Source organism: Liolophura sinensis, chromosome 11, assembly GCF_032854445.1.
Source record: "Liolophura sinensis isolate JHLJ2023 chromosome 11, CUHK_Ljap_v2, whole genome shotgun sequence".
Taxonomy (NCBI): Eukaryota; Metazoa; Mollusca; class Polyplacophora; order Chitonida; family Chitonidae; genus Liolophura; species Liolophura sinensis.
In genome coordinates, this window is record NC_088305.1 from 15483021 (window position 1) to 15496918 (window position 13898).

Sequence of the window (13898 nt, forward strand, 5' to 3'; positions counted from 1 at the left end):
TCGGTTTTGGAATTGGTTTCGAGTGTCTAGGTGGCCCTGTATATGGTCACTGAACTCGGTGTTGGGATCATGCTCGCTCGCCCTCCCTATGCATTAACCTTATACCTGGTACGCTTCTGAGTTTGTTGAAATTGAAATATATAATCGTTTTCTTTTTGGATTAAGGTTAATACAAAATGATCTTATGGGTGGATAAATAGCATGTAGTTTCAATGCTGGTTTCCTCTACCGTCGTACCTTGGAAGGTGATCGCCGCCAGCCAGCTGGTGGTCGCGGTGGTCCCTTGGGCTCTGCTCGGTTTCCTTCCACCTTAAAGCTACCCGCTATGGTATTTAAGTGAAATATTCTTGAGTATGGCGTAAAACACCAGTCGAATAGATAAATGAATAAATGTGGGGAAAAATGTAATGATCGACCTTTGAAAGGCCGCGAGCAAGTGTGAGACATGTGTGACTTGAATAGCATCATCAGGAGTTGCACCCCCTTTGAAGGAAGTGACGTCATTACGAGGCTCCAAATTTAAATCGTTGTCGTTGAAGTGGGGAGAAAAACAGGTGCTTTCATGTGTATTGTTTACATCTGCAAATTGAATCTTGTTCTACATATGCATATTTTCAGGTGTTTGATGAAGCGTATGGGACTTTCACTCGTTGAAACAATTGCCGATTTATCAGTAGGTGGACGTGTCGGCAAACGATGCGATCGATATGTTGTTGTTGTTGCCTTTGCATTGTGTACAGTGATGTGATTGATGGATATTCGTGATACTCGACGTAAACTTCACTAAGAACTAATTTGTTCAACTGTTCTCTCGAAATTCATTCAGTTATTAGTGTTGTCATCACCATGTGTACGTCTAAATTTTGTCTGTTATTGGGAATGTGTGTGCTTGTGTGGAAGTGGGGGAGGGGGGTGTCACTGGGAATGTCCCTCCACGTGAATGGATTACTAAATTTGAGAATTTCTGATTTCTGTACTTTGTGGCGCATTTTGAGTGCGGATAATAAATAAAGAAGATTTAATGGAGAAATGACATAAAAATAAGGTGCGGCCGAGGTGGTTAACATGTCAGCATGGGGCAATTCTGTCAGACAGGTCGAAAGCTAGAAACCAGGGGCCACTTTCACAAAGATATTGTACTTGTACGATATTGCACATATAGAACAATGGTACATTAATAATGACTTACAAAATATCGTACGACAAATGTACAATAAAAAAAATGTTGTACGCCGCTTTGTGAAATTGGCCCCAGGTGATCTCCGTAGTAACAAAGGGTGTGGATGAAGAAAATGGTCCTCCCAATGTCATTGCATAAGAAAATGCCCATTTTTGAATCCCTGTCAGGGATCTTGTATAATTTTCAGTTTTCTAGATAGTCGGGGGTATTTCTTACTGGTCACTAGCAAACTGGCAAAAAGTGGCTTTTTCCCCAGTGCTTTAACATTGGGTGACCATTTTGTTTTAGACGCGAAATGATGGTCACTTGACCTCCATCTTCCAACCTGTCTTACAGAATGACCCAGGAGTCTCTCGCCAAGGTGGTTACTGTGAGCTCAAATTCAGCTCATACTGGCTTCCTCTCTGGCCTAACGTGGGAAGGACATCCAGCGAACTGCAGACAGTTGTGGGTCTCCCCTGGCTCTCACCTGTTACTTCACAACATAATGTTGGCCGCCGTTGTATCACTGAAATATTGTTATGTACGACGTGTAAGAAAAAAAAACGCACACATGACTCCCCCAGACTTGATTATACGTCTTGAAAAGAAAATATTAAATTCATACAGGTTGTAAGTTCAGTAGACAAGTTGCATGGTGTCAGAACTCACCTCCCATTTCTAGACCAAATCCTGTCAGGACAGTATCTTCTTTCCTTTCTGTACTCACCAGACAGACGCGGTGTTTACTTTGAAGTTTTTGGTCATATTGACTGTATCAATTTTAATCATAACCAAATTACTCAATGTTGATAGCCATTTTAATGTCAAGGCATGACTTTTAAAAAAAAATTCTGGCATTTAAAATTCATGTATCCCCAAAATTGTGAGATATTAACGCCCTCTGTAGAGCTTTAACCAAGGAGTATCATAATGACTAGAAGATATATTACATGCACACATAAAATTACCCCTCTTGGTTATTTGACCAAAGTGGCCTCTGTCGCAGAGGTGGTTGATGTGCCAGTGTGACGTAGTGACTTAGGAGCAGTGTACAAAGACTGGCCACAAAGAGACGTTATATACAAGAATTAAGAATTCACTTCTAGTTATCAAGAACTAAAATATTTGAATAAATCTGAAATTGTGTTTAACAGGATATAAACTAAAAAACTACCAGTACATCTGCAAAATTTCTTAAAAAGCATGAAATCTTTGACCAGAGTGGCTAGAACTAATCATTTTATCAATGAGGGGTCAGTCAGTGGGAAAAAAACAATGGCAGTTCTATATAAATTTGTTTTCTGTCTTATTGAGTGAACTCACCTTATTCTTTCAGTTTATTACATTCATAGTTTTTCAACAAATATTTTTGACTTTCTTATTCAGATATCAGGTCAGTCCCGTCCAGTGCTTTGAGATGACAGATTTAAGTGATGATGAGAATGCTGTCGGGTTCAGTAAGATGTCAATAAGGCAACGACGCCAACGAGCTGCCATTTACATACCTGGCATCAGCGAGGAGGGCTCGTGTATTGAGATCAGCCTATCAAACACTCCAGATGGTCCTCTGATATTGGGCCAGGAAGTCCCGAAGAGAAAGAAAATGTACGGTGGTCGAAGCATGTCACACTGTAAAACCAGTGAGGATATTGACAGTGGAGTGGAGAGTAGTTTCTCTCTGCTCTCATTGGCTGACGATAGCGTTCTTCATCAGCCAGAAAAGAACCGGTCTTCCATTGGCTTGAACACAGCTCGCATTCCCATGTTTGAACTTCCAGATGATTTGACAGAAGAGTGCAATGGGGCTGAACACAAAGCTGAGAATAACTCTGGAGAAACTGCTAGTTTTTTGCAAGAAGCAGAAGAACTTCTGGAATATTCAGACTTGAGTACTAAGAGTGACAGCATTGACTCTGTCTCAGGTGATTTCGTGGTGAATTCCTGTTGTCATGGTGATGACAGTGTGGCATGCATTTTGTGTTATGATGACGTGAGTACAGAGTGTGGTGGAAAATCGCGAAGGGCACACAACATGAATGTGGGGCACCAGCCATCACAACCGACTGCTGCCGAACAAATTCATTATGATGAATTTTTACAAGGCGTTGTAAATAAAGATCCGATAAAGAAGGAAATCCTGTCCTTACCTGTGCAATTTCCAACATCAAGCCCTCTACCTAGGGGTAATATTCAGAAATCTGTCCAGAGTGACAGGAAAAAAGCGTTCGAAAAGTCATTTGTTCCAGCTTCTGAGCTTTTGTTCATGAAGCCACCTGTGCCCCTTTTTACAACGTACAAATCCCCATCAAAATACAGTCCCCAAACAGTATTATCGCCGTCAGCACCAGAGCAAATTAGGGTGGAAGGTGAGGCACGCCAGTGTATCAGCACCCAGACTGGACAGCAGGGGGAGTGTGCAAAAGGAGTGCCACAATATTTACCTGCTCTTGATGGCAGAATGCCAGGCACACCACCAAAGGATATGGCTGTGCGGTCAACGTATCTCAGTCCGATTTCCATAGATTCGAGAACTACTAGTGAAATTTGGCAGGACATCATTCATAATTCAGATCGCAAGTTTCGTGACATGCCTTTGTGTCGTGGAGTGTACACTAGTTGTTCTGCCCAAACAGAAGCATCCGATATTCCATGTAGTCATCCAGGAGAAAGTGTAACTAAAAAATGTGCTATAAATGAAAATGATAATCAGCAAACAGTGATAAGTAAACCACCCAGTGAGTGGAATGAAAAAGACTCTAATGTGGAGTTAAATAGTGAAAATGTGGCCCCAGGAAAACAATGCGTCAGTTCTCATCCATTGACTTCGAGAAAAACTTATGTGTCCCATCGTCGACTATTTTCTGAATTGCCTGTGAGTCCGTCCAATTGTCACACAAGAGGAAATAACCCATTTGCCGGGCCATCAACTCCAGTTCAAGACAAAAAACGTCTCAAATCACATGATTTGTCCAACGGCAGTGGTGATGCCAGCCAAGAAAAGGGGAGAGCAATCCGCAAAAATGGACTTAGGGATTCCAGTCAGAGTAAAAACGGTGGGTTCTCTCCCTTGGCCTGAAACAAATACATTACATTTATTTGCAGCCAGGAATTTTTTGAGATTCTTGTTAAACGATGGACTTGCTTAGTTGAGATGTCAAATTAGTATTAATTCATGATTAAATGTGAAACAATCCTGCCAGAACTGGGCAGTTGAAAGCGTTTGTACAAATTCAGTTTTTCATATATTGCATTCACAGGTTAGCAAGTACTCACTCATGAAATTGAATGTGGAAGTTTAACACACAGTAAAAGCTTGTTTACTCCAAATTTTACCATCAGAAGGCTTGTTGTGATAGAAAAAGCAACGAAAAAGTATTTTTTGAGAGACGAGAGGCCTATATAGTTAAGTACCCTAATTCCTCACTCTTTTTGCACATGAAAAAACAACTTACAGTGCAATTTATGAATATTTTTATTTTGATTTTATAGACAAAACTACATTTGTTGGAGTGGCCAATTTCAGATGTTCACAAAAAATATAACTTTATCAGTCAACACAGAATAATGCTTGAGTAACACAGAGTATGCTTGAATAAATACCTCGCAAACATGCAAAATAGAAATATGGTAATAACCATCCTGTTTAATTTATCATAGTAAATAAATGTAGTTGGTCTTTAGTTATCTACACAACCTTTTCCATAACTCATTACCAATGTGTACATTATTATATTTGGTAACAAATGTTCAATTATTTTTTTGGGTTTTCAGTATGAGCATATGTATTGCTATGTCCATCCTGGTATGTACATAATGCTGGTACTGGTAGATATCACACCTGTTTACAGGTTTTGTTGGGTTTTTTTGTTGCAGGCAAAGTGAGAGTGGTTAGGCCGAGAAAGCTTGCAGCACCATACGAGACAAATGAAAAGAGATCCCCAGTGAGTAAGATTTCTTGTATCTGTTCACTCATGTTCGCGGTATCGTGAAAAAACATTGTCAAGTACGATGTTAAACCCAAAGCACTCACTCACTCACTCATGTTTAAAACATACATAAAGCCATGTGGTACCGGTTGACAGTTTAATAGATAATTGCATGGGCATGTGCTTAGCCATATCTAGCTCCTTTCGGCATGCTGAGCGTCTGTTACAAAGTTGAGAGTGACCTACAGATGCATGCATGTGTTTGACCACATAAGACAACATGGTAAATTTGTGTATATGACAGCACAGCTACATGTAAACGTAGGAGAATGTTTATAACTACTACGAACAGATGGAATTTCCAGTATGAGATAAGATGTGTGTGTAGCTTTGTGACACTAAACAAGATGACAGCTGAGTCTTTGTCTTGTAAGACGAGCGTGTTTAGGAGAGCTGTGAAGCCTACTTCTGTGATGCGTTTTGTATTTTGTCTGTGTATCATGTAGTACAGCGAAACTTTACTTGCACCAATGAGACTCTGGCAAATGACTTACATCGTATTAAATTTTGATTCATCTGGAATTTGTCTTGTTTCCTGTGCAAACTCAAAAAAGAAGTCCTTTGACACGAAAAGATTTTTAAAGAAAAGTTCAGATGAGGCTGCAGAGGGGCATATACAGGCAGAATGTTCAGGATATGACTTACAATATTTACATAATTCTGATAGACCATTTAACCCTTATGTTTAACTACCAAAAAAAAATAAAAATGAATAAATACTTTCTACAGAAACTGTTTGCAATCCCATCTGTTCAGTCATCTGCATAGGTAGATATATTTTCTGTACTTGATATACTGTAAGTCTTCAACCTTTGTGCATGTTTGCAATGTGTTTATTCAGGCATAATCTGAAGGCATTATTCTGTGTTAAGTGATAAAATTATGCTTTTTGTGAATTCCTGAATGTGGGCAATCCAACCAATGTAGTTTTGTTAAAAAAAAAAACAAATTGAATATGTGCATAAATTACACTGAAAGTAGCTCTTTCAAATACGAAAAGGTTGGGGAATTAGGGTACTCTATATGTACATTAGCATACAAGTCATAATTGTGGTGTCAAAATAGATCTTAATCCAACATAAATAAAGGATCATTGTGTGAAAAGATCACATAAAAGATCATGGCGTAAACTGAAGTGTTCTTTCATGTAAATGCATCATTAAAGTTGTTTAGAGACCACCAGTAGATACCCCTTGTGCATTCTACTTTCAGTCCTCATCCTTTGACATGGAAGTCAGCCCCTGTCAGCAACAGTCCATGACTTCACATGATCATGGCAACAGCTCTATTGATGTGACGCTTAACATCAAAACATCAACTCCTGTCAAAACGCCACAGTCGAGGGAATGCCGTGACCAACTGACAAACAGAGATAAAGCAAGAAGTTTTAACGAACAAACTACTACTTATTTTTCTCCTCTGAACATATCCATGTCAACAGAGGATACCTCAAATCCTGAAAACAGCTGCTCAAAAGGGCGTAGGATTCGGCCCATGAATCTATCACCAGCCCCTGTAATTGAGGACAGAGTTAACTCCCCTTTGTTGTCACCATCGTCACCACCTTCATCACCTCCGACCTTTCCTCCTGGGATAAAGCTTAACCTCCAGACTGAAGTAGAACTGGTAACTATAATTACTGTAATTGACCAAAAATTACTCCCCAAAAACGCATTTTTAGAGGAAATTGATTGTTTTAAAATATCTTTTATTTGTCTTAAAACATAGAACTCTTGGAATAAGGCAAAATGAGTACCTTAGTCATGGTCCAAATTTTAATGCCATAAGTAAACATTGGTTTGTGGATGTTAAGTCCCACAAAATATGGGATGGATGTCATCACCAATGTTTACTTCAGCTCTATAAACATTTTCACATGGCTCGAAATTTCCATGTATCTACCATGTTATTTTTGCCAGTGACAGGCAAAAAATAAACTTACATGTCGCTGGCAACAAGTAAACCAGATCTGACCAAGTTAGCACACTAAATCATAAAACATACACTTTACTTTGACGACTTGAACATACCCAACAGGCTGTACATCTCCAACTTCCGATATGCCCGACTCACAAGAGGAATGAACTGAATTCTCCATAGTGTGGGAAGCTCTCCATGATGTGTCAGTTTTCAGATACTGTAGGCCATAGCAAAGACGCATGTACCACCACCCGCAGTCGTGGAGAATGCTCACACATTGATCATTCATCACAATGTTTCTTTTCATAGTTCACCATAAGATACACATATCCCGGGCTGAAAATGGTTATTTGGGTTACTACTACCAGTTCTGTGAATGCCCTGCAAGATATTGGCCAAATACAGCTCTCAAATATCTACTTTCAACTGATGGATATTTTTGAAGTCTACAATGTTAAAGGTATCCCTTAGGATCAAGTTTCTGTCACATGGAATTTTCTGGGATTTCATGAAGAGAGAAGCCAATGCAATAAAAGCTTTTATAGTGAAAAAACAAGCCACATTGACATACATATATACATACATACATCCATACATACTCCATACATACATGTATACATACATACATACATACCTCAGATATTTACTTTGAATGTACGTGTGTACAAAGAATGAAAAACGGATACTCTACAGGTATAATTCAATTGAGACAGGTGCAAAAACATTTTACCTGAGTAAAGTCAAGGTGACCGGCCCCAATAGCACAGTTGGTAGAGCATCCGCTCCGGGAGCGGTAGATCCAGGGTCAATCCTGGGTCGAGTCACACCTAAGACTTTCAAAGAGGAAGTTGCAGCTTTCTCGCTTGGCGTTCAGCATGAAGGGGATAGTGCAACAACTGGTTGACCCGTATCAGTATAATGGATCAGGCGGGCAGCTTACTTGCCTTTGGTAAGGCGTCTCAGTGAAGCAGCACTAGATAAAAGAGCGGTGGAAATCCGTCCTGCAACAAAGAGGCACATTACATACATTCTAAGGACCTCTGTTGTCATATGACTGAAAAATTGTTGAGTACGACGTTAAACGCCAAGCACTCTCTCACTCACCTAAATCAGGTAACATTTTGAGCCCTGTTTTCAATGACCTTATTCATTGATTCCTGCAGATAAATATGTTTAAGTATTTACAATGAGCATTAATGGCAGGAAAGAAGTACATATAGTATTTATATGATGGGGTAGGAATGTATCAGTTCTTTCACAAAGGAAAAGAGACAAAGTATACATGTATCTAACTTTTAAGATGAAGTTTTTTTTAATGGCATTGAAATATGAAATGGAAAATGATGGCAAAGTGGCATTGTCTGTAATCTGGATTTTGTGAATATTCACAGTATATGCTTGTTTTGGGTTGTCAGTTGTCAAAGTTTCAAGTCCAGCTCAAGCTGTGTGACAACAGCCTGTGGATGGTCATGGGTCTCTCCCATATTCTGCCCGGTTTCCTCCCACTATAATGCTGGCCTCCATCATATAAGTGAAATATTTTTGTGTATTGCATAAAATACCAATCAAATGAACAAATAAATTCTCTGAGGCCAAGGTCTGAGACCTTTTTTTTAAAATTTATTGCGCGTGTTATGTATGGCTTTTGTGTCTGTGACTCTGTGAGCACGGGACTTGATATTGAGTGTTCTCTGTTCACAGTCACCTCCTGATCTGGACACCATCACAAAGATTCACACGATCTGTAATGGGCAGAGACTGGTGGAGTACATCAAGTGTTCAGATTCACCAATGATCATCACACATTACCCACGTTAGTATACTACATATTGGCTTGATTATTTATTTAATTGTTTTGTTTATTAAAGACTTATTGTGTGAAATAAACTTCCTATGAGCCAATACAAACTGGGCACCCACTAGATGGATTTTTCTGACATATCCTGTGAATTTGTATAAATCCACTTTGTGAGTCCATGCCAGCAACATTGTATTTTGCAGGCAGTCTTGCCTTCTGTGAAATTTTACTCATGTAAGACATGCCAAATACATCTGCACCGCTGAAAAATACACTGACGATTCCACACTGTCCGCATAGTGTGTCTGAACTGACCAATGATATTCATACAACACAGAATTGTGCAGACCTGTGATATTTTACTTCTCTCACACATGATTTACTTACTGACCACAACCTACAGAAAAATCCGTCAAGTGCATCTGCACCTACATTCCTCTTGGCTCTGGCAGGTATCTATAACTTCAAGGCTAGGTGAATTGCCCCTGGGTCTGCAAGGTATCTGTACCTTCAAGGCTAGTTGAATTGCCCCTGGGCCTGCCAGGTATCTGTACCTTCAAGGCTAGGTGAATTGCCCCTGGGTCTGCCAGGTATCTGTAACTTCAAGGCTAGGTGAATTGCCCCTGGGTCTGCAAGGTATCTGTACCTTCAAGGCTAGGTGAATTGCCCATGGGTCTGCCAGGTATCTGTACCTTCAAGGCTAGGTGAATTGCCCCTGGGTCTGCCAGGTATCTGTACCTTCAAGGCTAGTTGAATTGCCCCTGGGTCGGCTAGGTGAACCCTCCCCCTAGGTCTGCCAGGTGTCTGTACCTTCAAGGCTAGGTGAATACCCCCTGGGTCTACCAGGTATCTACACCTTCAAGGCTAGGTGAATTGCCCCTGGGCCTGCCAGGCATCTGTACCTTCAAGGCTAGTTGAATTCCCACTGGGTCTGCCAGGTATCTGTACTTTCAAGGCTAGGTCAATTCCTCCAAACTCTGCCAGGTATCTGTACCATCAAGGTGAGATCAATTCCTTCAGACTCTGCCAGCTATTTGTACCATCAAGGTGAGGTCAATTCCCCCTGGGTCTGCCAGGTATCTGTACCTTCAAGATGAGGTGATTTCCCCTGGATTTATCCGGTGTCTGTACCTTCAAGGAGAGGTCAGTTCCTCCTTGTTTGGCCAGGTATCTGTACCTTGAAGTTGAGGTGAATACCTCCAGGTATGGCCAGGTATCTGTACCTTGAAGTTGAGGTGAATACCTCCTGGTTGGCCAGGTATCTGTACCTTGAAATTGAGGTGAATACCTCCTGGTTTGGCCAGGTATCTGTACCTCAAAGTTGAGGTGAATACCTCCTGGTTTGGCCAGGTATCTGTACCTTGAAGTTGGGGTGAATACCTCCTGGTTTGGCCAGGTATCTGTACCTCGAAGTTGAGGTGAATACCTCCAGGTATGGCCAGGTATCTGTACCTTGAAGTTGAGGTGAATACCTCCTGGTTGGCCAGGTATCTGTACCTTGAAATTGAGGTGAATACCTCCTGGTTTGGCCAGGTATCTGTACCTCGAAGTTGAGGTGAATACCTCCTGGTTTGGCCAGGTATCTGTACCTTGAAGTTGGGGTGAATACCTCCTGGTTGGCCAGATGTCTGTACCTTGAAGTTGAGGTGAATACCTCCAGGTTTGGCCAGGTATTTGTACCTTCAAAGCGAAGTAAATTCTCCCTCACTTTATAGTCAGGTATCTACCTTCAAGGTGAGGTCAATTTCTCCTGACGTTGCCAGGTATCTACTTTGAAGGTGTCATCATTTCCTCTTGACTGTGCCATCTATCTGTACCTTCAAGGAGATGTCATTTCCTCTTGGTTTGGCCAGGCATCTACCTTCAAAGTGAGGGGAATTCCTCCAGGCTTTGCATGGTATATGTATCACAAAAAGATAAGATGTTAAAGATGATTTAATTAGATGCTCCATGATATTCTCTGTTGACAGCGCCAAAAGCAGCTTCAAAGATCCACTGGAGTGAGGCATTAGAACAGGAGGTTGACAAAACACCCCCTCCCTCCCCTTCAACCACTCCACTCCCCAAGCCCATCCTGACACAGGTTTGTTCTTGTTCTTTATATAGTATTCATTCTCAATTGTTATTGATTTCTGAAGTGTCATTAATAAATGTGATGACAACACAGCAGTTTGAGTAATTCAAGATCAGTGACGTCCAATAAATTGCAATTAACATCAGCGCATTTTTTTTTACCAAATTCTCCTTAAGCCATGGATCTAGGGGGCATCTAATTTGCTACTACTTTTGCATTTACATGAACAGTTGGAATAAAACCCTAACTGAGTTAAATTGACAAGAGTCCGTACTTCACATGTTTACCTCTGACCATTTGCCGGCTAACACATTGTTGTCGCTGCTCTGGTTTTTCTCTCTATGCTGTACGTCTTAATTATATTTTACCAAAATCATTCATTTAGTTGTGATTTGTCAGTCAAAAGGCTTAAATGTAGATTTCTACTGGTGGTTAAAATTGCTCACTTTGGTTATAAGAGGAATAACTTGTTTGTTTTAAATGGTACATGATATATGTGATTTTATTTAACATGCAGCTGAGGAGGTTTTCTTACGTATAAGAGTATAAAAAGCTTCTCAGCACTTTGGGGAGGGTGGGGGGGGGGGAGCTGATTTAAACTACAGTTTTTAGACCCCAGAAATTAAGTGACATGAAGTCGGGACATCTATGATGATAGCTGTCAATATATCTCACTGTGGGTAGGAAGAGTTTTATTGGAGAGTGACGGACGGGGCGATCCTGCTGATCTTACTTTCACATTAATAGTGGAGTTTCGAGTTGGAACTCTTTTGTTGATGAAAGTAAAAACAGTCCAGCTGTATCATGTGACTTGTGGAAAATATTAGGCAACCTTTGTTGACATTAATTAATTGATCACCTGTCCCACCCTGTGCTAAAGGTACACATGTCATCTATTTCCTTTCAAAATTTATCAAGTTTACAAGCGTTCAGCTCATCAATTTTTGACAGGTCGCATGATACAGTTGGACTTTTTCTACCTTTCTCGACAAAAGAGTTCTAACTCGAAACTCCAGCATTTTATGGATTTTCTCATTTCCAAAAAGATTTGAAAAAAAAAACAGAAATTGTTTTCTTTATAACTTTCTCCATTTTCCATGAAACTATTATGTCAGTTTTAGAGTTCTGAGCTGTTTTTTTTTTTTTTACATTAAGGCAGCATCACAGAGAAGTAGTGTTGATAGTTCCCAGTCCGCAGTTTGTGTCACTTGATGGGACAAGATAAATTTTATTGAAACACAAAAAGAATGGTTTTCATGTGTGACTTATGTGTGATTTATTTATTTATTTGATTTGTGTTTTACGCTGTACTCAAGAATATTTCACCTATACGACGGCAGCCAGCGTTATGGTGAGAGGAAACCAGGCAGACCTTCCCACATGCAGCCAGAGAGGAAGCCAGCGTGAGCTGGACTTGAACTCACAGCAACCGCATTGGTGAGAGGCTCCTGGGTCATTACACTGCGCTAGCGCATTAACCAACTGAGCCATAGAGGCCCCCAGTGGTTTGATGTGACTAAATATATTATACATGTGTATATGTACATACTTATATCCTAAAGTTAGCTTTTTTATTATTACAGAGACCTAAGAGTTTCAAGTACCCATTCAGTGACGAAGCTCCATCACCCATTCTGCTGACAAAAACGCGACGTCAAAATATCTTATCTGAGATCACCCAACATACCCAGCTGTAGGGATGACATCAATGCGGTTGACCATAACACAACACACAGGCAGATAATCAGCATCAAACCATTGATGCAGGTTTACCTGCAGATATGCAGTCTGGGTAGGCTTTGGTTCAGAAAAGTTTCTGATGCAGCTAGTGTGCTTTTATACTTTTGCTCAATATTGTTGTTCCAAAAATCTGAGCTAAAACTGTGACATTAATTTTAGACACAAATGTATAAAATTCATATTACAGGATATGAATCAAGTCCACATGCAGCTGATAAAGCACTAGGGAAAATGTATATACCTATACCGATATAGGTATTTAATAATTTTTACTTAAGCTTAAGTTACTGGAAGTTAAGTGAAATTCAGTGAATACATAGCCCCAGAAAACTCCACTAGATGGTTTGAAATCAGGTGGAGGTATTACTTATGTTTTGTCTGCCTTTGGGAAATGGTTAAATCCTTTCTAAAGGGAGGGTCAAGAAACTAAAATCTGGTAATATTATTTCCAAGAATAGATATCAAATCCGAATGTATACAGAATCCATAATTCTATTCATGATTCGTCCATAGAACCAGGGAGAGCTGAATATATAGCACCCACTTGTGCATATTAAATGAGCGGGCCCTGTTAACTCAGATGGTTCAGGCACTGGCTCGCTGCGATTATCTGGTCCTTGACTATTAGGATGGTGTATTCTAATCCAACTCTCACTGTTTCAGCTAGGATTTTTTTGTCAGGTGCTTGGCGAGAGTTGATGGTGTACACTAGGCACTCTTGTTTTTCCTTCGCCCATAAACCTGATTGGCATCATATAAGTGAAAACTTCCTAAGCTTGGCATTGAAAAAACAATTAATCACCTGTGCATTAATTGTGTTTCCACTGTTTGTGTCTCATCTTACCGCTCATCGTTTCTCCGCCATTCCACTGTTTGTGTCTCATCTGACTGCTCGTCGTTTCTCTTCTAATCCACTGGTTGTGTCTCATCTTACTGCTCATCATTACTCTTCTGATCCACTGTTTGTGTCTCATCTTACTGCTCATTGTTTCTCTTCTAACCCACTGGTTGTGTCTTGTCTTACCGCTCATTGTTTCTCCTCTAATCCACTGGTTGTGTCTCGTCTTACCACTCATCGTTTCTCTTCTAATCCACTGGTTGTGTCTTGTCTTACCGCTCATCATTACTCTTCTGGTCCACTGTTTGTGTCTCATCTTACTGCTCATCGTTTCTCGTCTAATCCATTGGTTGTGTCTCGTCTTACCGTTCATTGTTTCT

General features: G+C 40.3%; 1 protein-coding gene across 1 annotated transcript; it reads left to right on the top strand.

Moving 5' to 3' along the window:
• The first annotated feature begins 517 nt into the window (after positions 1-517).
• On the top strand, positions 518-13680 carry LOC135478115 (uncharacterized). The gene is made up of 7 exons (XM_064758386.1): positions 518-554; positions 2549-4215; positions 5036-5103; positions 6361-6774; positions 8770-8881; positions 10837-10949; positions 12524-13680. Exons 2-7 carry the CDS (start codon positions 2580-2582, stop codon positions 12635-12637), a joined length of 2457 nt encoding a protein of 818 aa, XP_064614456.1. The 5' UTR covers positions 518-554; positions 2549-2579; the 3' UTR covers positions 12638-13680.
• Positions 13681-13898: the final 218 nt, after the last annotated feature.